Source organism: Hypanus sabinus, chromosome 15 (genome assembly GCF_030144855.1).
Source record: "Hypanus sabinus isolate sHypSab1 chromosome 15, sHypSab1.hap1, whole genome shotgun sequence".
NCBI classification, from domain to species: Eukaryota; Metazoa; Chordata; class Chondrichthyes; order Myliobatiformes; family Dasyatidae; genus Hypanus; species Hypanus sabinus.
Window position 1 is genome coordinate 45,485,125 of NC_082720.1, and position 27,134 is coordinate 45,512,258.

The 27,134-nt window shown below is 38.1% G+C and overlaps 1 protein-coding gene across 1 annotated transcript in view; it reads right to left on the bottom strand.

The window, feature by feature from the left end:
- Positions 1-27,134, bottom strand: part of LOC132405463 (pro-neuregulin-2, membrane-bound isoform-like) — a 138,741-nt gene that overhangs the window by 84,202 nt on the left and 27,405 nt on the right. Inside the window, exon 3 of the mRNA XM_059990293.1 lies at positions 21,289-21,407. Within this exon, the coding sequence (XP_059846276.1) occupies positions 21,289-21,407 (119 nt within the window). The remainder of the gene's footprint in view (positions 1-21,288; positions 21,408-27,134) is intronic.

Genomic DNA, 27,134 nt, shown 5'->3' on the forward strand with positions numbered 1-27,134 from the left:
AGGTGATCACTGACATCTGCAGGCACCTCCAGGAGCTGGCTGGAAAGGTCAGTCATCGGTGATGAAGAGAGAAGAAATATCAATAAAGTGGACTCTAGCCACAGCACCATTCAGCAGGCATAGACCCGATTATACTGGTTAGATTCTACAAATGTCAAGAATTATTATACAGAAGATTTCAAGATCCTGTTGATTACATGGAAAAGACCATCAAAAGATGGTTTCAGGCAAAATAAGCATATTACCTGACCTCATTAATGAACCATTAATGCAGTATATAAATTTACTACAACAGCCGATCTAGGAGGACCTCCTACTTTGCAAATGCTGATTGCATTAAATGTTTCATGGAGTAAACCCAGTTGATAGCTCTCTCCAACAACAGTTGCAGGGTTTCCACTCATTTCAAAAGTGCTTCTTATCAAAGTCATTGATGAAATCTTTTGTGATGATGTCTCAGATAACATGTCACAAAGCACCTTAAATGCTGCCACTTTCATGGTTGACCATAGAAAATTCTGTGTTGCTGCACCCTTACCTCTGAGCCCCATCCACACCTATCCATTCCAGGGTGTCTCCATTTCTGATTTAGCTGATAGGCAACATCTGCAAAAATATATGATCAATTCTCTTTGCCCATTCATGATACCTGGTTCTACCTCAACACCACCTCTCTGAACCACTATCTCCTTGAAGATCCTTAAATTTGTAGGCTACTTGCCTGAAGATACTGCTAACTGATACTGTGAAATAAAGAGCCTTTAAACCCAGCTCCGTTCCTTCCTAATTCATAGGAGATCTCAGTAACCCACCTGATACCTTTCACCTGCACCCATTTAAGGAAGGTGCCATTTTGAAAGTTCTCACTGTTTTAGAAATTCCTCAGCAAGTCAGTGAAAAGAAACACAAAAGCAAAATTTCAGGCTGAAAACCTTCTGTCAGAACTGGGAAAAGAAATATCAAACTGGTTTTCAAAACCTTTTTCTTCAATTCTAAAGAAGGGTCTTCAACCTAGAACTTAGTTCTCCATATGAAGAACTAATTCTGGTTACTAACTACTAGTAACCAGAATTGCAAAGAGTACCAGAGCTGGTCTAACTAATGATTTATGAAATTTATATGTTATGCTCTGACAAATGAAGACAAGTATCTGAAATGCTTTATTCACCACTTAATCTATCTGTTCTGCAACCTTAGTACACCAAGATCACAAGGATGTTCTTATAAATACATTTTGTTACCTTTGCAAAGTATTCAGCCAAACTGGTCAAACAGGATCTCCCTTAACAAATTTTGTTTGATTACCTTTGATTAATTCCAGCCTTTTCAAATGTACAGCTAAACTGTTCATCAAAACTTTTTCAAGTAACTTCTCTTCTACTGATACTTACTCATCGGCCTTAACCTGGTTTATCCCTGCTGCCTTTCTTGAATAAAGGTACAATGGTTCTGTTCTCTAGAAACCTGGGACTTCTTCTGCAACCAGGTATATGGCTTGATATCTCCATCAGGGCTCCAGCAAACTCATCCACAAAGTAGTCTGGAATAGAACTCATCAGTCCCTGCAGATTTATCAAACTTTACACCCAACAAGAGTATAATATTTCCTCTGCTCTTGAGTTAGCATTTTGTGAATTTCATTGTTTCAGACCCTGGATTCTTAAAGTACAACATGCTTCTCAGTGAATACAGATGAGACACATTTGTTAAAAGATCTCTCTTTCATTCTCTGGCTCCTTGAACAGTTTTGCCTTTTGGCCCTTAATGGATCCTATTCTTTCTTCTTTCTCTTGCCCTTAATATTTTAATAAAATGTTATGGGATTTTCCTTGAGCTTCTCCACCATTGCCATTCTGTTCCAACACCTTGCCCCCTAACTTTATTTTTTATTCCCTCCTCTTCCTATACTGCTGATGGGGGGGTGTTAGTTCTCCATATGCACCATATGAAAATCTCCCCTCCCCAAACTTGTTATTAATACATTTCACCTTTTACTGTATTGCTGTGATTGTTTAAAATATCAGCTTGTATTCCATGTGTTTTTCTTATTAATATCTATTCATAAAGCCGTAGCCCCATTTGTACAGTTATACATTTGAGTTTCCCAAGTAGAAAATGCTGAAAATACTCACCTAGTTAGGTAGCATCCATGGAGAAGAATATATATTTGTCAATATTTCAGGTCATACTATAAAACATCACTGACCAGAAAGCATAATTCTTCTTTGAATATTTGCAGCATTTTCTGTTTTTATTTCAGGTTACCAGCAGTTTTTTTTTTGCTCTTTTTTTGACATATTACTTGTGTCAGCATGTGATCAGAACAGGTGAATCAAATGTCTTCTTGCAGGAACTGGCAATAAATTTAGAATCCGTGGATCAGTATTAGAGAACACCAGCCGAGTTTGAACAGAGTTGACAAACAAAATCATTGCTCATGGAAACAATGGTTTAAGGCAAGGTTTAAGGCAACGTGGCAAAAGAGGTAGACCTATTGAACTTCTTTTGTTCTCTAATTACATTTTTTTACATTTTCATTTAGGAACACAAGTTAGACGTGAGGGAGACAGTGTTTTGACCCAAAACATCGACAATTCCTTTCCTCCCACAGATGCTGCACCACCCGCTGAGTTCCTCCAGCAGATTATTGGATAAGAACATAAATAGTACAATGATCATGATTAATTAAGGCTCTCCTGAAGATATATGTGGTGATTAACAGTTAACAGCACGGTCTAATAAAACAGTATTACAACATTGCATTCCTGTCCAAACAAGACCCTTCAGCTCATCTAACATTATTCATGGAAGAAAAAAGAATAATATTACTTGCAGGACAATGGTAGATTCAATTTTAATCAAGAAATGTGAAATTAATGTGATGATTAAACAAGTCAGTAAGGATTTCTTCTGAAAAGAACCAATTTATAGTCTACACTTGGCTTTGGTACACCCGAAAGAGAACAGTGGTTTACATGGCCTCTTGCCCTATGAATTAATTAGTTTAATTGGGATGGGTGATTGCTGGAATGATTAATAAAATTCTACTTATCAAAGTAAGTAGGTTGCTATGAAATAAGATGATGAAGCATTTATAATTCATAAATATGTAGAAAAATTAATAATGTTACCAGCATTCATTAGAGAATATCTATAGAGGAATGCAAATTTTTGGTGTGTTTATTTTGTTATATGCTCTTTTATGTTTACAGTTATTTCCACACAGTTTTCTGCTATCACCTGACATTATCAACAATCACATACAGCACAGGCATCGGGTCATATCACTACAAGAGATGATTGGAATGAGAGATTATTTTCCCACTTACTGCTTTATTCAAGAGTATGTGCAATTTCATGGTATAGCAGATCAAGTTACACAATGGGAAGGAATGGGTAATTTGACCATTTCTGTTGAGAGAAGTAATGTTACATTTATGTTGATACTCAAATAAAGTGTCATCATAGTTTTGGATCTCCACAGATTTCACAGAAAATGTGCAGGGCCTTTGAAGTAGTCAAGAGGTTGCCTTGCCCTTTATTTGCTCTTTGTATTGCTTAACTTCACTTTCAACAATACTTCATGTGAAGTAAACTAAGAATCATTTAAGTTTGTAAAGGAAATCATGGGAAAATCTGTATACATTTCTACACTTCATAGATTAAGCATAACACCTACTTCGCCTTATCTACACTAAAGTTTTGCCACACTTGAAAATATTTCAAGGGCGTAGTTTAGGGGCATTGAGTTAGGCGGGAGCAGCCTCCAACTTGCATACCACTAAAAATATGTAACTTCATAGGAATGGGCAAGTTCAAACAGATTGCAAGTGTCCCACACATCTCTTTAGAAGTCTAAATGCAGATACCAGATCAGATTTAAAGCAGATTTCAAATGCAACCTGATCAGAGCGAACATAATTCAAACTAAATAATTTATCACCATTTAGACGTATAAAATCTGTCAGCTTCTTACCGAAAAAACTCTGGAAATAGCAATGCAATGCCAAAAAATTATGTGCAAATATCAAAGCAGAAGGTACAAGCTTGATATCTAGTCAGAAAGACTTCGAGTACAAAAAAAATGACCAAGTAAAATTTTGCTTTTCTATTTTTCTAATACTATTAATCAGTTTGCTGGAGATCTTGCACAACTAATCAGCTTGTGATATTGTGGAGCTAACTGGCCTGCCAGAATGCTAGTAGGAGAAATATACAGCTTAGTTGTTTGTCACTCAGAGTAACATTGCTCATTCAGTACTATCTCAACTCATCCTTTTATGCTTTCCTTGAGCATTTTTTCAATAATTTGACTGCAGAAAATGACACTCCGGGAATGCTTTTGAAATTCTAAGGTTTGATCTCAAAAGTTTCAGAATACAAAGCCCAAAAAGACATAATACCCCTCTATCTAACCGTAGTAAGACCTTCAGTTACCATGTGCAGGTTAAGTTTCACAATATAGGAATTATTTTGATAAATTATTGAGAATACCATGCATACATACCAAGATACTAACTGATAAATATGAAGAATCAGTTAAAACCTGCAGGGAAGACTTTTGCACTAAAGTCACATATTGAAATGTAGCTGCAACTTAAATGCTGCTTTGGAAATTCATTGCCAGAAGTAAATTACAGAAATGGAGCACAACTGGTAGATACTACTACATTACTGTTTAATGCTGGTGACCAAAAACATAATTCCACCATATGATAATATAATTTACAGAACTTTTGTGTTTAATACAATGACATAAAGGTACAGCAGAAAGCAGCAGATTGTTTCAAGACTTAAGGAAAAGTACAACATAGAAACAGGTCCTTTGGCCCATCTATTCTGTACTTAATATTTAAACTGCCTACTCCCATTGAACTACCACAGTGCTATTGTCCTCCATATCCCTATCCTCAATGTACCTATTCAACCTCTCTTTAACATTGAAATTGAGCTTGTATGCATCACTTTCTCTGGCAACTCATTCCACACACTCAAGTCCCTCTGAGTGAAGACGTTTCCCTTCATGTTCCCCTTAAACTTTTCACCTTTCACCCTTAAGCTATGGCCTCAGGTTATAGTCCCAGCCAGCCTCAGTGGAAAAGGTCTGCTGGCAATCACCCTATCTATACCCCTCATAATTTATATGCTTCTCTCAAATCTCCCCTCAATTTTCTATATTCCAAGGAATAAAGTCCTAACCTACTCAATCTTTCCTCATAGCTCAGGTCCTCCAGTCCTGGCAACATTCTTGTAAATTTTCTCTGTACTCTATGAACCTTATTTACATTTTTCCTGTTGGTAGGTGATGAAAACTGCACACAATACTCCAAATTAGGCCTCATTGACATTTCAGCTTTCAATTAACATCCATTCAATACTCAGTACTTTGACTTATGAAGGCCAAGGTTCCAGAAGTTTTCTTTACAACCCAATCTACCTGTGACACTGTCTTCAATGAATTATGAACCTGCGTTCCTTGTGCCCTTTGTTGTAGCGCACTCCGCAGTGCCCTGCTGTTCACTGTGTAAGGTTGGTCCCACCAAAGTGCAACATCTCACACTTGTCTGCATTAAATTCCATTTACTCTTTTTCAGCCCATTTTTCCAGCTGGTCCAAATTCCCCTGCAACCTCTGATTGCCTCTAAATAACAAAATATTAGTGAATTTTGAGGAACAGGAAGATGATTTTGTTTAGAGGGAACTAAAATAAATATAGGATATCTGATGAATCACCTAAAACCTGCATGGAAGTAGTTTATCTTCAACCTTTTGCACATATTAGGTTGCAACTACATTTTAAATTCTGCTTTGGAAATTCACTGCCAGATGTAAACTGCAGAAATGGAGCACACTGGCAGATATTATTATATTTCTGCTATATTATTATGTTACAGGAAATACTTAACAGGTTAGGCAGCTGTGGAAAGAGAAACATTCATAATGCTAACCAGAAATACTTAATATACCCTGCTGAATATTTATAGCATTTTCTGTTTTTATTTCAGTCCTCCAGGCTTTTTTTTTACACATTTGCACAGATTGAATTGGCCTCCCATATATCTGATCAAATCAAATGTTATTTCAGTGTTCAGGCTGAATATATAAGTAGATGTAGATAAAAGGCTTTTATAGTAGAACTAACTATTTAGTTCTTATGGCCATTTCCTCTCATAAAGGCTAACATGGTCTAATTGTGGAGAATGGATTATTACTCTGTGCAATCTTCCACGTATATCTAATTAGGATAAAAATGTTGAGAATGCTCAATATGCAGAAAGCAGGTATCTACACGATCAGGGCAACTCAATGATTTCATTCTGTGTTCTGTTTATTCCCACAAACGGCACAGGCAGTTGGAAGTTCACAGGAGCTTTATCAATGAAAATCTGCCAACAAGCAACATGAGGAAATATGATGAAAAGCAGCAAAAACTGGGCCAGACAGATAGAAGTTAAGGGGATAATCAAGATAGAGGCAGAGATGTTCCAGGAGTAATGGCTTATGCAGCTGAAGAAACAATCATCAATGGATGAATGGAATTTTGAATATTGAGGAAGGACACACAGCCAGAATTGTGGAATGTGATCAACACCACCTACAGGTGCAAATTCTCTTGCCAAGCATAAACACTCATGAAGGTGTAGATTTCCCATTCCCTTTCCAACATGTCAATTCCTATTCCAACGAGTCGAAACATTTTAATTCTGATTCCCATTCCCTTAAGTGAGTCCCTGGCCTCCTCTTGTGCCACCCTCAGGGTGGAGGAGCAACAACTTATAGTCTGACTGGGTATCATCTATCCTGACAGCATGAATATGGAATTCTCTTTCCGGTTAAACAAAATTCCCCCACCCCCCTCAATTCCCCACTCTGACCTTTTACCTCTTCTCACCTGCCTAGCACTTTCCCCGGGTCCCCTCCTCCATCATTTTCTCCCATCACTCTCCTCTCCTATCAGATTTCTTCTTCTCCAGCCCTTGGCCTCTCCCACCCACTTTGCTTCACCTATTGCCTTTCAGCTAGCCTCCTTCCCCTCTCCCATCTCTTTATTTTGGTATCTTCTCCTTTCTTTCTCAGTCTGAAACATCGACTTCCATAGATGCTGTCTGACCTGCTGATCTTCCAGCATTTTGTGTGTGTTGCTTTTAATCTTATTATTCTTCAAGCACCTTGAGTGTATACACCTGAGTTTTAAAATTGAAGTCACTCAACCTATATATTTTATTTTTGGATTTAGTGATCTGCTAATTCCTGCTCTTCAGCTTTATAGTTTTCAGTAGAAAAGTTGATCACTATTTCTGCTTACACTTTCCTACTACAGCTGCCAGGTAACCGTTCAAGAAAAATCTGTTCCTTCACAAAAAATTCTACATTTGACCTTGATGTGTGTTTCAGAAAGATTAAACCCAGATCAGAAAACAATACCAATTCAGTGATTGTTTTTGGAAAATATAACCTTTTTGAAAGAGTTTTAAATACTAATGCATTTTAGTACAAGACAATTTAAAATCTGGATGTCAAATGTCATCCTTATCCTCAGTGTATTAGTATGAACTGCACAATCTCTTACCCTCTAAGTGACAGACATAACCTTTTGTCTACGTTCTGATGAAACACAGATTCCTTTTAGTTATTTCTTGAATTCAGTTTCAGTGATTGGTTTTTGCAATCTATTAATTTTGACATTTTCTCTAATCTAAATGTTTAGATATCTACAAATTCATTGTACTTTTAAAAGTTAACAAAGTAAAACACATCTGGTATTTCTGACATTTTGAAGAATTCATGAAAATATTATGCTCTTTAAATCACAGACTGAGCAATAAGCCAGTGAATGATAATATTATGGTCAGTAGACCACAGAAATATAACAATTTTTGTTTAATTAGGACAGAAGTAACAATAATGAAGAGTACAGAGGACAAATTGAATTCAAATATGACCTAACATGTGAATCATTAAAATATATTAGAGTGCAATAGAACTCCGCTGGATATTTTTCTTTGCCTTGTTCTTACAATAAACAATGCTGGATGTTAGTCAATTGAAGCATATAGGAGATTACTTAGAGTTTCTTCATTGACATCAACTTGAGATCTGCAGTAGATAAAGGACTGTGTTGAATTCTCTGTCATAGGCGTTTGTAACTGTGACATCATGGCTAAGGAAAAGGCTGAAGGGGAGATGGTGAAGTTTGAAAATGGAGGAGCTTTTGAACAAATTTGTTGTGAGCATACCTATAAAATATTATAGCTTCTTCCTGAGTCCCAAGAGCTGGCCTTTCTGAGGCCACATTATTTAAAGGTCGAGACAATGTGGAAGCCAATGGGGCTCTTCCTTCTTAGATCAAAGAAACTTGACATTTCATTATCATACATTCTGGTCACAATAAACCATTTTGTGCCAGTAGAACACCAACAAAAAAGTCAAAAACACCAGGACAAGGATGGTACAGATCTTTTCCAAACCTGAATAATTTTGGCTCTTGTATGCAATGGCACAACAAAAAAGCTTGGTAGCAGGTTCAAATGCAGTTGGCTCATTTCTCTAAGTTGGCTTTATTCTCACCAGAGGCATTAATTGGAATGAACACAGGGAAGTGGTGCACAGGATGTGCCAATGTCTGAGGAGATCTTTCTTCAGTCATCAGCAAGGTGCTGAAATGTAATATTACATCCGTAAAGTCAAAAAGCACAGGTATCATAAATACTGGGAGAAATTGCATAATTTATGTCAATCTCTATAGTTTGTGCTTCCTCCAGGGAAGTAAACAGAATAATCGAAAAATACATAACTTAATAATAGGTCACTGGTTCGTTTTTCTGACATAATAGAATAAGGATACGCTGAAAACAAGAATTAATACTTTGTAATGTGCAACATTTTTTAACTGTGTAGTTCTTTTTGCTAAGAACAGTTCTTTTTCACAAATATGTACAACTGATGAAATTTTTAACATCTAACAGATGAACAAAGTCTCTGAACACCTTAGCTGTCAGTTCCGTTAAAACCTAACCAGCAACACCGGAAAGTATGTTTTCCCATCAAAAGCTATTTGAGATCAAAGTATTCCACTCAATTGTAATCAGTGGCTATGCATTCTTCAACCAACGTATTATCAAATTAGGATGCAAAGAAACGGCACTTAATATATCACTTAGACTAGAAAGGGTGAGTAATCGATTATGCTAATACAAAGAAACACATATGGAGAGCTGCTGGTAAACTGACATGAATGGCATGTGATTACACTGTGGGGAATAGCAATCCCAGTTTGTCTTTCCTGTGGGAATAGAAAGCACAGCTTATGCACATACTGATTAAATTTCAGGCAACTAGTGTAAACAAAGAACAATAAGAATCAAGGAATAAAAAGTGACGCTGCTCCTGAGTTATGGAAAAGTCCATGGTCATCTAATCACCGATGCTGTGGGGGTTTTATTGGATATGGAGATGTGTTGCAGCTGTGAGCTTCCATGTGTGGTTTCTGTTTGAACTGATACTCACAGGCCGGTGTCTATCCATCATGCTCCAGAACTACCTAACATCAATCCTGAACGTGCAAAAAGGTGTAAAGCATCTAGATGAGATTTTATATCTCTTATTTGCCAATAGCTGAAGTTTATTTTCATGAATATTCTCTGGAATGTCATTAGTGCAGAAAAAACTTCAGTTAAAGGGCAATTACAACACAAACAATAAAGCCTGCAATTTACCAAATAGAACCCTATTAAAATTAATTAATTCAAGGGTTGATTCACCAGGTCCTTCAATAATTACACAAAACCTAGAGAAATTATTAAAAATTCTTTGGTGCATACCATAATCTCACTAGATACAGAATTTTGTGAGAGGTTCCTTGCAAAATACAACACTCCAGTAATGAAAAGATTGAATTCAATTTCAGTGCATGTGCAATATGCATGGTATCAAATCAACCCTTCATTAAACACCTTGTCAGATTTTTCTTTCCATTGAAATGACTGTGGAGGAAAGTGAGGCTGGGTTGGAAACAGAAATGGAGTCTGTAATTTAATGTCAGGTGCAATTGTTCAATAAATATTGGATCCAGTGACACCTCTGTATGTTTTTAACTCATTGAATTTATGTCCAATTTCCCTCAAGATTTGCTTGTGTATTTGGTAAATAATGGAGATCCAATTCAAATCTAGTGAAATCAATCTATGTACTAATAGATACACAGACTATGTATATTGTATTTCTACTGAGTTCAGTTGGAAGGGGAATATTACACGCAGGCATTCGTTTCCAAGCATCTTATATTTTTTGTGGCATTAGAATGTAGTTGCATGTGGATGATGGGCAAATCTATAGAATTGAATGCCATGGCAGTAAAGATGGAATATGTTATCTGTGCAAAACATTATCATAAATCTTGAACAGTTTGTTCAGGTGCCATATCAAAGTAAAAACCTGGTAAGTTCCAGACCTAAGCAAAAATAAATAACAATGAATATCTCTTACATCCCAAATGATAAAGTTACTTAAAGAATAGGACAAAATTATTCAGACTGTTTCACTGGAGACTAGATGATTTATTCATTCTGTTAAAATAAAGATATCAAGAACAGGTAAGCTTATACACAAGCAAAGACTAATGAAATTAAATCCATGGTCACCATTACTAAAGATAATCCAAACCACATTTCCCCCAAATATTAGCATTAGCAAAATCAGATTCATATTAATGACAATATTTTGCTTAGTGAAAAGAAAATGTACAACACCTCCCCTCCGCACAAAATAATATTATTTCAGTTATCCAGCCTAGACTTTGCAAGTTCAAATAGCTACTTCGCATACATAAAAGCAAAGGAGAGAGCATATAATTGAACAAAAATTAATGGGAAGTTAGAGGATTTGGGAGCTTTTGAAAACTTACAGAAGGCAACTAAAAAAAGTCATTAAGAAGGTAAAGATAGAATACGAAAGTAAAATGGCCAATAATATTAAAGAGGATATCAATATTTTGTTCAGATACACAAAGTGTAAAAGAGAGGTGAGAGTGGATAGCAGACCACTGAAAAATGGAGTGGGAAAGGTAGTAACGGGGGGGGGGGGGGAATGGAATGGCAGATGAACTGAATAAATATTTTGCATCAGTCCTCACTGTGGAAGACACCAGCTGTATAGTGGAAGTTCCAGGTGTCAGGGGGCATGAGTGTGTGAATTGACCATGACTAGAGAGAAGATTCTTGGGAAACTGGAAGGTCTGAATGCAGATAGGTCACTTGGACTCTGCAGATAGTGTCCATCCCAGAGTTCTGAAAGAGGTAGCTGAAGAGATGGTGGATGCATTAGTAATGATCTTTCAAGAATCATAAGATTCTGGAATGGCTCTGGAAGACTGAAAATTGCAAATGTCACTCCACTCTTCAAGAAGGGAAAGTGACACAAGAAAGGAAACTATAGGCCAGTTAGTCTGACCTGGGTAGTTGGGAAGAGCTTGGAGTTGATTATGAAGGATGAGGTCTCAGGGAACTCAGAGGCACATGATAAAATAGGCCACTATCAGCATGGTTTCCTCAAGGGAAAATCTTGCCTGACAAATCTGTTTGAATTCTTCCAAGAAATAACAAGCAGGATAGACAAAGGAGAATTGGTTGATGTTGCATACTAGAATTTGCTGAAGGCATTTGACAAGGTGCAACACATGAGGCTGCTTAACAAGCTACATCGTATTACAGGAAAATTTCCAGTATGGATAAAGTAGTGACTGTTTGGCTGGAATCAAAAGATGGGAATAAATGGACCTTTTCTGCCTGCTGCCAGAGACTAGTGATGTGCCAAAGGGGTCTGTGTCGGGACCAATTATTTTTACATTATATGTCAATAATTTGGATGATGGAATTAACGGCTTTGTTGAAATGTTTGCAGACGATATGAGGATAGGTGGAGGGGCAGGTAGTAGAAGGGATTAGGAGAATGGACAAATAAATGGCAAATGGAATACAGTTTCAAGAAGTGTATGGTCATGCACTTCGGTAGAAGAAATGAAAAGGTTGACTCTTGATAGGAAATACAAAAAAAAACTGAGGTGCAAATGGACTTTGGAGTCCTTCTGCGGGATTCCCTAAAGGTTAATGTGCAGGTTGAGTCTGTCGTGAGGAAAGCCAGTGCAATGTTAGCATCCATTTCAAGAGCAGTAGAATATAAAAGCAAGGATGTAATGCTGAAACATTATAAAGCACTGGAGAGGCCTCATTTGGAGTATTGTGAGCAGTTTTGGGCCCCTTAGAAAGGAAACTGGAGAGGGTTTAATGGAGATACACAAAAATGATTCTGGGATTGAATGCCTTGTCATATGAAGAGCGTGTGATGGATGGGTGATCTCATTGAAACCTGTCAAATGGTGAAAGGCTTTGATAGAGTGGATGTGGAGAGGATGTTTCCTAAGGTGGGAGAGTCTAAGACCAGAGGCCATAGCCTCAGAATAGAAGGGTGTCCTTTTCAAACAGAGATAGGAAGGAATTTCTTTAGCCAGAGAATGGTGAATCTGTGGAATTCTTTGCCACAGGCAGCTGTGAAAGCCAAGTCTTTAAGTATATTTAAGGCAGAAGTTGAAAGGTTCTTGATTGGTCAGCGCATGAAGGGATACAGGGAGAAAGCAGGAGACTGGAACTGAGAGGAACATTGTATCAGCCATGATGAAATGGCAGAGCCAACCTGATAGGCCAAGTGGTCTAATTCTGCTCCTATACCTTATGCTCTTATAACTTACAGTCCCAGAAGTCTATTCATATAAATGCCTATTCAAGAACAATGATTTTCTGATAAATCAATGGGCTTATTTCTGTCATTGTTTTCTTCAAAACCTAATTAATGTTGTACTCTGCATCATGTCTGTGCCTCAGTGTAATTTAGGGGGTGAAATTAAGCTTAATTGTAGATAAACACAGCTCAGAAAGTAATGCAGCCATTGCGCATTGTGTCCTATTTTATTTTCCATTATCTTTACAATTTGGTGTGCTCAGGTAGAGGCTGCCAATTTGTTATTAGCTTTTTGTTTCCCACAATGGCGTACTAGGCTCAATTCATGTCTTTGAAAACAAATACTCTGATTTTACACCTTGAAGGATGATCATCAAGGGAGAGATCGACATATTTCACAAACTTTGGCTTATAAACTTCAGTCATTTGGACACAGATACTGTCTAAAGGTCACTAATGCAATTTTTCACTTGGACTATCCTATTACTTCCTGCTATCATATTGGAGCAATACAAAGGAGTTGATTCCACAGTAAGACTACTAAGTTATCTCTTCTTCCAAATGAAATGCTCCTAGAGTTCTGACACTTATGGATTTCAGTAAAATCAAATATTCAGCCATACACTTTCAATGAAAGTACTTTAGATATTTAGTCATTGCTCCTTCTGAATGAGCAATTTATTTTCTTTACATTTTCTGAAGTTTTTCTACTTGTAAGCCAGTAACTGACATTAGTGGAAAGAAACTACTGGCTTTAAATGTATGATGGAGTAGAAAGCAATTGCAGCCTATTCAAAACCTCATTTCCAATAAGCTTCAGAATATACTTAACCTATCCATCTAAGATGTTACTCAACAATTGTAACTTACATTACTGCATAAAAGTTTAGTGGCACAACTTTATCCCCAGTTCAGAACCAGATGATTAAATTTGAAATAGATGACTGAGAGATTTACGGATAGCTCTGGTAGTGTAGCGGTCAGTGTGAACCTATTAAAGCTTGTGCCATCGGAGTCAGTAGTTCAATTCCAGCATCATCTGTAAGGAGTCTCTGTACTCCTCCTCCCTATGGAATGTGTGGATTTTCTCTGGTTGTTCCTGTTTTCTCCCACAGTCTCAGGTTTAATTAGTTTATTGGGTAGTTTAATTAGTCATTGTAAATTAACCTGAACGTAATCACAGGATAGTTGAGGTTGTTGGGGGTTCCTGGGGCAGTGTGATTCCAAGGGCTGGAAGCCCTACTCTGCACTGTATCGTTAAATAAATAAATACCTAGAATGGTTTTACAGTATATACTGACAAGTGGTACACCTACCTATTTTCAAATGTAACTCTTTAACACCATTAATAAATTTAACAAGAGACTGGTCAGAGATTTTCATTGTTGCACTGGTTACTAATTGCATTCATTTGCTCTGAGTTGCCTACCAGCAACTGTTCCCAAAAAATCAACACTTTTATTACATTCAAGGAACCAAATATAATTACAAATTGATGTTAGTCAAACTGCCTCGTCTGCCAAGGTTGAAGACTTTGATTTGGTTAAGTTTGCCTCAGCAAAATATCAGCTGAATAATTCAGTTCACACTTAAATACACAACGGTATTAGACTTAGTATCAGAGAAAATTGGAGGCTATTTGTGACTGTACCTCAGCAGGAGTACACTTGTGCTGGGTAATCATGCTATTATAGGTTTAAAATTATTTTTATTCTAGGAATCTTTCTTAAATTACTGGTATTTCTCAAAAAAACTGCATAACTTCCATTACCTGAGAGTGCAGTTTTGCTATCACAGAGTGCAGACTTTACATTATTGCACAACTAATGTAAATAGAAGGCTGTATATGATGAAGAGAAGGACAAGAAAGAGGAAAAAAGACCACCAGTAATTGTAGTTTGATCACAAATCACTGAACATAAATGCTCCTAGCTTTTGCTTTTAAGTTGTGGCAAAAATAACAATGGAAGAATCAAGCACATACCATTTTTTCAATCAAATTTACTGAATTTTAATATATCGTTTTGATTTTGCCTTGTGAATTTCATATAATATGTTGTTTCTGCCTATTGAAAGGCTGTATTCCTTTAGTTACCAGCAGCACTTATGGTGAATCACTTGGACATAATAAATATTGTTATTGATTTTAAATAATATAAATTTGAACATTTGCACCAGCCTGTCTCAGACAATATCTTGCAAGGGCATTGTAACGCAATCCAGTGTGACAGTATGAAAAGGAGAGTCACCCGCACGCTCTTTTTTGGAAGAGAATTTGTTACTGACAGCACATCTCACTTCCAACAGCAGCTTCTTTTTGCCTCAGCACCTTTTGGCCAAGGGTAATGGTAAGCTGGAGAAAAAAAAATACCTCTAACCACACATTAATCATGCAATGGTCTGCATGAAATGTCTGGGAAGCCCTGTGAGAAAAGAAAACAGTGGATATTGTCCGACGGTTCCCTGAGCAGACTGTCAAAGTCATTTGGCAAAATGCCTCATCACCAGAACTTTCAAACAGCATCAAGGCCTTTCTTGGCTGGTGGTGAGAAGGCCCCTAAGCTGTCAGATCCTTCATGCACAGCTGGAATCTCGATGCCATTGCACTCTTATCCTCAAGGCAACTGTATCACAAATTAGTCCATCATCCATCTCCCTGGAGAGCACACATGCCAAATACTGTAGGTCTGCAAAGAAATATGCAGTGGTCTTGGTCAAGGTTCCTCTTAGGCAGCAACAGCCATGGAACAATGGATTCTGCTCATATTCAGACTGTTGCTGGAAGATGACCTGCTTTAACTTCTCCAAATTTTACTGCTCTTCCGGTGGAAAGATTTATCTACAACCGAATGCCGTAAACTGGCATACTCCAATGTGCAGGACCATGCGTCAGAGAGGCACTGAAGCATGATGCAGCTGCCAGTAAAGTTTCTTGGAGAAAGGACACAGCTTGGGGTCCTTGTGCTCCCGGACACAGAGTCTGGGCCCTGAACCACTGAGGAGAGTATTTGAGAATAAAGACTTTGTTTATTGATGGCATAATGTAAAATTTGAAAACAAATGTCATGTTGTGCTAAGAACGGTAAATGGTGACGAACGTTCGATTTGTATAATTGCATCTTTATAAATAAAATATATTTGGGCCAAGAAAATATTATATTAAAAAAACATAGATGTAGCGCTTCCGTAGCATGCACTGGTAATAGCCTACACTGCCCTCTAAAGGATGGTACAGTGGTTTGGGCATTTTATCTCAAGAACTATATGTTACAACATATCTATGTTTCATGTCATTTGAGGTTACCATAAAGTTTTGTTGAGTAGAATTGCATAGCGATACTACTTCTAAATTTGAGAATGATAAATCAATCAAAAAGTAATTTCACAAAATGGCTATTTGCCATAATACTTGTTTCCTCTCTAACAAAATGCTTTATGTCATGCCATGATCTGCCAGGAGAAAAAAAAAAATCAGGAAAGGTCTAATATGCACACTTCACCATAATATCAGAACACGGATCTTGGCTCTGAACACTGATTTGAAGCCAAATTTATTATAAATAACAGATGTGTGCTTAATCAGTGCGGAAATTAAAAATCACTGTTAATTTTAGTTCTGTAAAACTTCAGTTTAATATTTCAAAGAAACAAACTTTGGAAAAAAAATTGTGTTACTGTTTTTGAAACTGAATGCCGATAAATGGAACTTTCAAGTTTATATTTCCTTATGGTTTGATCCAGTGCTCTGTGAACCATGTGACCATGTGTGAAGTAGAAGAAAGATCTGGTGTGGTTAAAATGATTTAGAGGAGTTATAGCCTTGGATTTCTATATAACCTAATATAGTTTCCTTTTACTAACCCTACGGATGTTGAACAGGACAGTTCAGTAATCTCCTTTAACAAAGGCAACATGGATTTGTAGTTATGAACAGGATTAATTTATATTTATCACTCTAATTATATTTATTTAGTACTGCTGCAAATGATAAGTCAAACATATAGCTATTTAGGCATTTTAACTCTGCCTATAATAATCCTTATTTCTGAGTTTCAAAGCAGTACACTAAAGTGAAACAGACTCATTGTTCATCAAATTTGTTCTTCAGTGAAGGTGATTTATTACCTTTGGCCAAACATCCACTTCACTGAAATTTTATGTTTTTCTGGGAGTCCTCTAAAAAACAACTGAAAGTGAAATCACCTGCAAGTTGAATAGATGTTTCAAAATGCAAAGGTAGAACACATCAGAATTTACTAGCTAAAAGATGTTATTCTGGTAGAAGCAAAGGTGAGATCTGATAGGTCCTCAGGGATTGCTGAGAATGATTGATCAATGTAAATGAATTGTTACCAACAATCCACCAAACAGAAAGAGAAATGGAAAGAAAGCCAAAGAACTGCAACATAAATATTTTTGGTCAGGTTTCTATAGCGACAGAACCCCCAAGGCTCATTAGTTTAATAATTAACGTCAAGTTGTGAGAAGGTGGTGAACGTAACGGCAACTTGATCTTCCCCCAACGAGTTGCAATGAAGATCAGATTTATTGGTCAAGTGGAAGTCCATCTTACGACAGAACAGACAGAAATCGCAAAGCCATCTGGTAATGTAATGAAGTAGCTAGCAATAGGTGCAGATGTTAAGGTTTTATCTGTTATAGGTGATAAGTGTTTTGTCTGTTCAACTGCCACTGCTTAGAACAAGGGTAAAATCTTGCCTTTAGTTGGAAAAGCTCTACACCAGAAGAACATGCAACCAGATCCCAGACGGTTGGCCCCTATAATTTGATGAGTGTTGATCTCCACCGTGCAAGCTATTTTTCCGTCATGTTTTAATATATTCAAACCGGTATTTAAGCAAAACTAAGCATCGCAAGGTAAGAACCGTGTTACTGGATTATAAATCCCCATGAGAGTGACCATAATTTCACTGGCAGACAGCACAAAGAATTGTTGTTGAAAGAACATCCAATTTCATGACTCCTCCAAGCCTAACCTCTCACAGGACCAGAAGAACTTTTACAAAAACTCAATGAATCCCAGGCTTGAACAATTTGTCATGGAGTGTTGAGGATTCATTTGGGTGTGGCACTACACTAATCGAACAACAGTTCACACATATCCTCTCTCTACACATTGCTCTTTCACATAACGCTCATAAATGATAATACACAAACACTAGGTTCTCTCAAAGGAACTGAAGCAACTTTCTACTTGGATGAAATGTCTTGAGCCATTCCATCTCAGCAATGTGGTCACACTCAAACTTAAAACAAGTCACAAGTAGTAGAAGGGAAGATGAACGAAAAATAGTTAGATTTACACACAGGAAAGAGGGATGAATGAGGCTGTAGTCATTGAGGGAAAGAATCCTTCAGTGTTGATTATAGGCATGAAGGATTGTCACATTTAGTGCAACACTATTACACCACGGGGCATTGGAGTTCAGAGCTCAATTTTAATCATCTCTGTAAGGAGTCTGTAGATCTTTCACATGAATCCATGGTTTCCTCTCACTCCAAATCTGTACCAGCTAGTAGGTTAATTGGTCATTTTAAATTGTCCTGTGATTAGGCTAAGGTTAAAACAGGTGAGTTGCTAGGCAGTGCAACTTAATGGGTCAGAAGGGCCTGTTCCATGCTGTATCGGTAATAAAAAAATAAATTGAATGGGAATATGGAGGAATATATGCTTCTACTATGCCACAGAGAACTGTTTTGGTGTTTTCCTGAAAGATGTACATTGGAGGTGATTACAATGACAGGGAGAGAAATTATCAGCTTGTAAATGAGGGTCATAATTTTAAATTTGACGTGATGGTGAATTATGCACAATGCAGCCCAATGAGCACTGGGGTGATGAGTAAGGTTAGGCTCGGCTCTGGACAGACGTACTGTTACTCGGAATAAACTTCAGCTTACAGAGGGTAAAGCAAGTGAGCCTGGCCAGAAGAGCATCACTGTGGTTGAATCTACAACTAAAGAAAGAAAGTATGCAGGTTTCAACAGCAAACGAGCCGAAGAGGAACTGGAATATCATAGAAATTGAGGAATCTTGAACAAGTGGAATAGCTACAAAATAATGAACTGACTATAGTTAGTATCCCACATCCTGTTATAGTTCAGAGGCCTCTACATAAATCCCATCAGAGTCTTTTTATCCTTGCAGTTTCTTAACTCTACACAAAAGGATTCTACATCTTCTGATCCTGTCTCGTCTTTCTAAGGATTTGATTACATTTTATACCTAAAAGCCTCCCACCCCCTCTGCCCACTTTTCTGTTCTTTTAGAACAATGTGCATTCTTTGATGTTAACCTTCCAATTTTGATCCTCTTTCAAATATGATTCAGTGATACCCACTCATGCTTGCACTACAAAATCATCTATTTTATTTTCTGTATGCATTCAGGTATAACACCTGCAGTCCTGTATTCATCATCATTCTTTTCAATTTGTTTATCCATGTTGCCTGAAGTTAATGTTCTATCACTTTCTAATCTCTCTATCTTGTTCTTTATTCTTGAGACTTCAATGCCCTCCTCTTCCCTTTTGCTTTATCCACACTTTTCCAAGCTATTGAATCCGTCCCCTGCAATTTAGTTAAAGCCCTATCCACTGCCCTAGTTATGAGATTTCCCAGGACCCTAATCCTGGCATGGTTGAAGTGGAGTCCACCAATCAGAAAAGCTTCCTCCTTCCTTAATCGTGGTGTCTATATCCCATAAATTCAAACCCATTTCTCCCACACCATTCCTGAACCACACATTTAGCTGTTTGACCTTCTTAATCCCATGCCAATTTGCATGTGGTTCAGGTAGCAATCCAGAGATCATTACCTTTTCATCTCTGTGTTTTAATTTAGCTGCTCAAATTCCCTCAGCAGAACCTCTTTACTTGTGCTCGTACATCACTGGGACCCACGTGCACCATGACAACAGGATCTTTACACTCCCACTCCAATTTCCTCTGAGTGGTCTGGTCAGTATGAGACATTGTCACTGTTTTTCTTTGCATGGGGGTGGGGTGATTGGGGTTAAAAGTTTAATGTTCTAGCTGCCATTTTCTAGGTGGGTGATTTGTTAGTGTTTGTGCGAAGGAGGGGTTGTAGAGTTTGGTTTCTTTTTGTGCGGTGTGGGGGCATGTATTTTCTTTCAATGACTGCCATTGTTTTTTTGTATGTTATGGCTATCTGGAGAAAACAGATCTCAGAGTGGTATTCTGCTTACATACTTTGATAATAAAATTAACATTTGAACCTTTGAACATTGTTCTGAAATGGAGAACAATCACTCTGATTTTACTAATTAAAGAAGTTGTGGTTCATCAAAGACTGGATGTCAGACATGTGCTTCTCAATGAATGTCAAGCAAAAAAAAAATGTTAATCATGCCTTTCACTCCAATGATCTTGTTAGATAGTCCCCTAATGCATCTTGTGGAGCAGTTGAGAAGCCAAGCCTATTCCTACTTCCCCCTTGTGTTTTTATAGCACTAAGACAGTGAAGGATCAATGAGGTAGAGTTGTGCATTGGCAGAAGAGCTGCAGACTCCAGCATCATGTATCCAGATGCTATTGATGAGAGGCAACATGCAGAAGTGGAAAGAGATGAGCTAAGAATAACTGCACAGGGATCTCCCAACTTAAAGGTGCTGGAAAGCAAAGAGACATCACTGCAGTGGATCCTCCAGTGCTTTTGGAGGGTTGGAGTTGGACCATGGAAGAGCACACAGCTAAACATATTCCAAATAAATCTTTGATATAGGATAGTGTTATTGAACATGGGAACGGTGCACAGACATCAAAAAGGATGTAAAATAATAAAGAAGCACAGAATCATACAATATATGACAGAGTTTCATTGTATCTATGTATAATGACGATAAAGATAATTCATTCATTCAAGATAGTGACTTTCCTCACTCTTCCAACATCACTGGTACCCACATAGGTCATGATAGCAAAGTTGGACTTGAGCAGTGAAAATGTGTTTAAAGAGCTTGAACATTCAAATCAACATTATGTACATTTAAAGGGGGGAAATATATACAAGGAAGAAAAACTAAGCTCTAAGAATTGAGGGAATAAAAGACTGTCGTGGGAGTGAATGATTTGGGGGGAGGGGCATCTGCAGTGCTAAGAAAAGGTGCATAAATGGCTTCAATACAATTCTTCAGTATTTGGATAGTCCTATTAAAATTTGAACAGAAACCCTGAACATCTTTACTCTTCATCAACAAAATTGTCAGATGATTTATTAAAGGATGCAGAAAAATCGATAGCCTATTCAAAATCATATGCATCATCACAAAAATGAAGACACTGTAAAACAGTTGTTCCTTCAGTATTCACCTTCCCTGTGTTTCTTAGAATTTATTGAGGCTCTCATTCCTAGTTATTCAATGCTGCTCTGTGTAAAATGCCATTGACTGCAAAAAGCATTTACCACAAAAATGATAACAATTGTATTTACATTCTGGAGAATATAATCAGGAAAGTATTTTCTGCTTTATACATTAGGAATGTTGACAAAACAATAGGATGTATAGACACTCACCAGCCTGCACACTGACTGTAGTTTTTGAGACATCCTTGCCTAATGAATTCTCAGCCTCACATGCATATTCCCCGGCATCTTCCACCTTCAGCTTACTTATCTGAAGCCTTGAGTTTTTTCTGCAGAAAACAAAGAAGAATTTGATATTGGTTTTGGGAATGGTTCAGTGATGGGGTGAGTAGACTGAGCAACTGACAGTTGAATTCTCATAGACACCAAGCCAAGATATAAAAAAGTAATAATTTTATTTAACCTTTCGAGTATTTTTCAAAAATAAAAGTACTAATAGGGATAGCATAGAACCTGAAATATTTCCAATAAAATTTTTTAAGAATAATTCACCTCTGGAAGGTAGGTGGATCACAGTGGAGCTGATTTTCCCTTAGTAATCACAAATGTTCACAAATAATGCCAGTAACATGGAAGTATACACTCCAAGCCTGCTTAATCACTCTTGGTAGGTTTATTTGTGGTCAGCATCAAATGTTATTCTTCTGATCCAACAGGTAAATCCAGGGAATCCTTTTCAAGGGGTTCCCTTTAACTCACATAAGCAGATAGAATTTAATGCAGACAGGTGCGAGGGTTTACATTTCAGTAGAACCAACCTGAGTAGGTCTTATGCAGTAAACGGTAGGGCACTGAGGAGTGTGGTAGAACAAAGGGATCCAGGAATACGGGTACATAATTCTTTGAAAGTGGTGTCACAGTTAGGTAAGGTCATAAAGAAATCTTCTCACATATTGGCCTTCATAAATCAATGCATTAAGTACAGAAGATGAGAGATTATGTTGAAGTTGTATAAGACGTTGGTGAGGCCTAATTTGGGGTATTGTGTGCAGTTTTGGTCACCTGCCTACAGGAAAGATGTAAACAAAGTTGAAAAAGTGCAGAAAAAATTTAGAAGAATGTTGCTGGGTCTGGAGGACCTGAGTTATAAGGAAAGATTGAATAGGTGAGGACTGCATTCTTTAGAATGTAGAAGAGTAAGAGGAGAGTTTATAGAGCTATACAAAATGGTGAGGGGCACAGATAGATAAGAGGGTCATAAGAGTGTGGGATGAGCACCAGCACAAGTGGTCCATGTGACCCTGATTTCAACATTTAAGAGGAGTTTGGATAGGTAGATGGATAGTGGGGGTTTGGTGCAGGTCGATGGGAGTAGGCAGTTTAAATGGTTTTAGGCATGGAATAGATGGGCTGAAGAGCCTGCTTCTGTGCTATTCTTCTCTATGCTCAATGACATGGCCACAGAAGCTGACTTCACTGGCTCCAGCAAACTTCAGTTGATATGAGTGCTTGCCCGTCCCAATCCCGCATCTTACAAGCATTCAAATTCTACTGAACATCAGGGTTGGGACAGCCTGACACTATCTACTCTCAGATGCTACTGCACATGTCCTGTTGCTTAATAAACATCAAATAAACAGAAAATACCATGACAACTCCAATTAAGTCATTTTCAGTAAACTTTCAATCTTTGTGAAAGTTGGTCTGGATGACACCCAAAATTCAATATCTAGGCATAGGGAAGGAGATAGCAAATCTATTAGCATACCAGATATTATTACTTCCGGCTTTAATGGTAAGTTTTAATAGCAACCAGGAGAAAAGCCAGCTGGTTGTTCACTCAGGCTACATAGCATTAGATCAGCCTGTTTTGTTTACAGCGTAAAATTCTATCTGTAATCAACTGAAATTGCATTTGCGATACTGATTGCTTGTGCAATCCTTCTTCAAGTGTTTACGCTACATGAAGGGCTCTGGTTAACTGCATTCAACTTTAGGAGAAACTCTTCCAACATCATCTACTTATGCAACTGAATTTGATCTTGCTTTCAGAGGCAAAACAATGATCAAAAACAGTGACATAAAGCAGAGGTGAATTACATTCATCTGGTGTAGGGATTCTCACCATTACTTCAATGGGATTTGCCTCACACTGTCCAGCCAGTCATGTTGCAACCTAATCATAAACACAACTGTATCTCCCCAATTGATTGCAAATACAGTACACCCTCAGTCTCTGCAGAAAATGGCCTGACAATGGTGTGATCAAAGATTCTAGCAATGTACTGTGGAGAGCATTCTAACTTGTTGCATCATCTTCATGTGGTGTCGAGGCACAAATGCACAAGATTGGGAAAAAGCTGCAAGAGGATTGTCATCTCAGCTAGCTCCATCATAGGCACTAGCCTTCCCAACATCTTCAAAAGACAATGTCTCGAAAAGCAGCTATCCATCATTAATGATGCCCACCACCCAGGACCTGCCCTCTTCTTATTACTACCATCAAGAATCAGATATAGGAGCCTCACTTTTTTTAAATATTGATGAGAGGCATTGATTGAGTAGCTAGTCAGAGGCTTTTTCCCAGGGCTGAAATGGCCAACATGAGAGGGCACAGTTTTAAGGTGCTTAGAAGTAGGTACAGAGGAGATGTCAGGGGTAAGTTGTTTTTTTTTTACGCAGAGTGGTGAGTGAGTGGAATGGGCTGTCGGTGACTGTGGTGGAGGTGGATACAATAGGGTCTTTTAGGAGGCTCCTTGATAGGTACATGGAGCTTAGAAAAATAGAAAGCTATGGGTAACCCAAGGTAATTTCTAAAGTAAGTTCATGTTTGGCACAACATTGTGGGCTGAAGGGCCTGTAACATGCTGCAGGTTTTCTATGTTTCCATGTTTCTATATAGTATTTCTGACTTTTGCACTATTTTTAATCTATTAAATATAGGTATACTGAATAAGATTTATTTATTTATTTATTTATTTATTTATTATTACAATTATTTAACTTTCTTTTCTTCTATATTATGTCTTGTATTGAACTGCTGCTATTAAGTTAACAAATTTCACCTCACATGCCTGTGATAATGAACTCGATTCTGATTCTGAAGACACTCAACATTTGAGGAACAGCTTCCTTTCCTCTGCTCTCACATTTTTGAATGGACCGTGAACCCATAAACACAACCTCACTATTTCTGCTCAGTTTTTGCACATTTCTTATGACAATTTTTAGCATATTTTACGCATTGCATTGTACATTTGTCACAAAACAGAAAAAAAGGTTATGACATATGTCAGTGAAAATAAACCTGATTCTGATCTCCTCTCTGACACATAATTGATGTGGTGAAACCAGGCAAGAACCAGTCTTCAACCCACAAACCACAATTCAATGCACAATAAAACTCTAGTTCTGGGCCCTTGAATGTGATACTCATTTGCATCACACACAGTCAGGTTCAAATGATTTTTTTTAGGTCATTACACTTTGATAAGTGTCATACTTTTATATGTAAGACTGTAGAAGTGAAATCATGCATTTATAGCCTTCAACATGATGAGGATATAAACAATCTTCAAAGTCAGCAGAGCTTCAGAAGTTGGAGATTTGAAACTGCTGCTGTTTAACCAATTGGATTTGAAGTGAGCATCAAGTCGTTTCCACATTTCCCCATGCGATATGGATAGGCCAACACCCGTGTGATAGTAATCTTTACAGTAAGGCCACCCAGGTTTTACCAATGCATCCTCCATGACAATACCCAAGCCTCTTTAACTTGCATTTATCTCTTCTCTCCCAGCCAGTGTCTGGGCCTTAATAAACCGACACCTATATTGACAATAGCTAAACCGATCTCACGCGAAAACTGATTTCAACAACAATAGGGTGCAACTCCTGATCGTAGTGTGTGGCAAGCCTCATTGTAAAAAAATGTCTGACTGGATCCTGAGCTCCCCATTGCAAGCTTCAGAAGTGCTGCACAGCAAAAACTCAGCACAAGTGAACTGTCCTGGACCAACGGCCGAGTCCAGAGCAGCTTATGGTCAGGGGTTTAACTGAGACTTGAAAACCATTGGAAATTGACACTTTGTGGTTGAAAATGGAACCTGAGGCCTTGAATGTGGAGTTCAAGCAAGAAGGGTCAGAGCCAGTGCTGAGAATGGTGGTGTAGTGTGGAGAATCTATATCCTTGGGAATGGAATGAGGAGTCAAAGAACACAAAGCAAGGAGTGGGGCTTATCTTAATGAGATACCAGGCTAGATTATAGAAACATAGAAAACCTATAACACAAAACAGGCCCTTTGGCCCACAATGCTGTGCTGAACACATACTTACTTTAGAAATTACCTAAGATTGCCCATAGCTAACTATTTTTCTAAGCTCCATGTACCTATCCAGGAGTCTCTTAAAAGACTCTACCATATCCACCTCCACCATCGTCGCTAGCAACCTATTCCATGCGCTCACCACTCTCTGCATAAAAAAACTTACCTGACACCTCCTCTGTATCTACTTCCAAGCATCTTAAAACTGTGCCCTCTTGTGTTAGCCATTTCAGCCCTGGGAAAAAGCCTCTGACTATGCACATGATCAATGCCTTTCATCGACTTATACAGCTCTATCGGGTCACTTCTCATCCTCCGTCACTCCACGAGAAAAGGCCAAGTTCACTCAACCTCTCAAAGGGCATATTCCTCAATCCAGGCAACATCCTTGTAAATCTACATCCTTCCTGTAGTAAGGTGATCAGAACTGAGCACAGTACTCCAAGTGGGGACTGATCAGAGTCCTATACAGCTGTAACAATACCTCTCAGCTCTTAAACTCAATCCCACGGTTGATGAAGGCCTGCACTGTATGCCTGCGTAACCATGGAGTCAATCTCTATAGCAGTTTTTTAGTGTTCTATGGTCTAGGACCCCAAGATCCCTCTGATCCTCCACACTGCCAAGAGTCTTACCATTAATACTATATTCTGCCATTAGATTTAACCAATCAAAATGAACCACCTCACTCTTATCTTGGTTGAGCTCCATCTGCCATTTCTCAGCCCAGTTTTGCATCCTAGCGATGTCCCACTGTAACCTCTCACAGCCCTCCACACTATCCAAGACACCCCAATCTTTGTGTCATCAGAAAATTTACTAACCCATCCCCCCACTTCCTCAACCAGGTCATTTATAAAAATCACAAAGAGAAGGGGTTCCAGAAAAGATCCCTGAGGTACACCTCTGGTCACCAACCTCCATGCAGAAATTCACCCATCCACAACCACTCCTTGCCTTTTGTGGGCAATCCAATTCTGGATTTATAAAGCAAGTTCCCCATGGATCCCATGCCTCCTTATTTTCTCAATAAGCTTTGCAAGGTGTACCTTATCAAATGTCTTGCTGAAATCCATATACACTACATCTGCTGCTGTATTTTCATCAACATGTTTAGTCACATCCTCAAAAAATTCAGTCAGGCTCAAAAGGCACAACCTGCCTTTGACAAAAGCCATGTGACTTCCTAATCATATTATGCTTCTCCAAATGTTTATAAATCCTGCCTCTCAAGATCTTTTCCATCTACTTACCAACCACTGAAGTAAGACTCACTTATAATTTCCTGGGCTACTTCTACTCCCTTTCTTGAATAAGGGAACAACATCTGCAACCCTCCAATCCTCCAGAGCCTCTCCGATCCCCATTGATGATGAGAAGATCATTGCCAGAGGCTCAGCAATCTCCTCCCTCGCCTTCTGCAGTAGCCTGGGGTACATCTTGTCCGGTCCTGGAGACTTATCCAACTTGCATTCCAAAAGCTCCAGCACATCCTCTTTCTTAATGTCTATGTGCTCAAGCTTTTCAGTCCACTGTAAGTCATCCCTACAATCACCAATATCCTTTCTGTAGTGAATACTGAAGCAAAGTATTCAGTAAGTACCTCTGCCATCTCCTCTTGTTCCATACAGACTTTTCCACTGTCACACTTGATTGGTCCTATTCTCTCATGTCATATCCTCTTGCTCGTCACATACTTGTAGAATGCCTTGGGTTTTTTTTTTAAATCC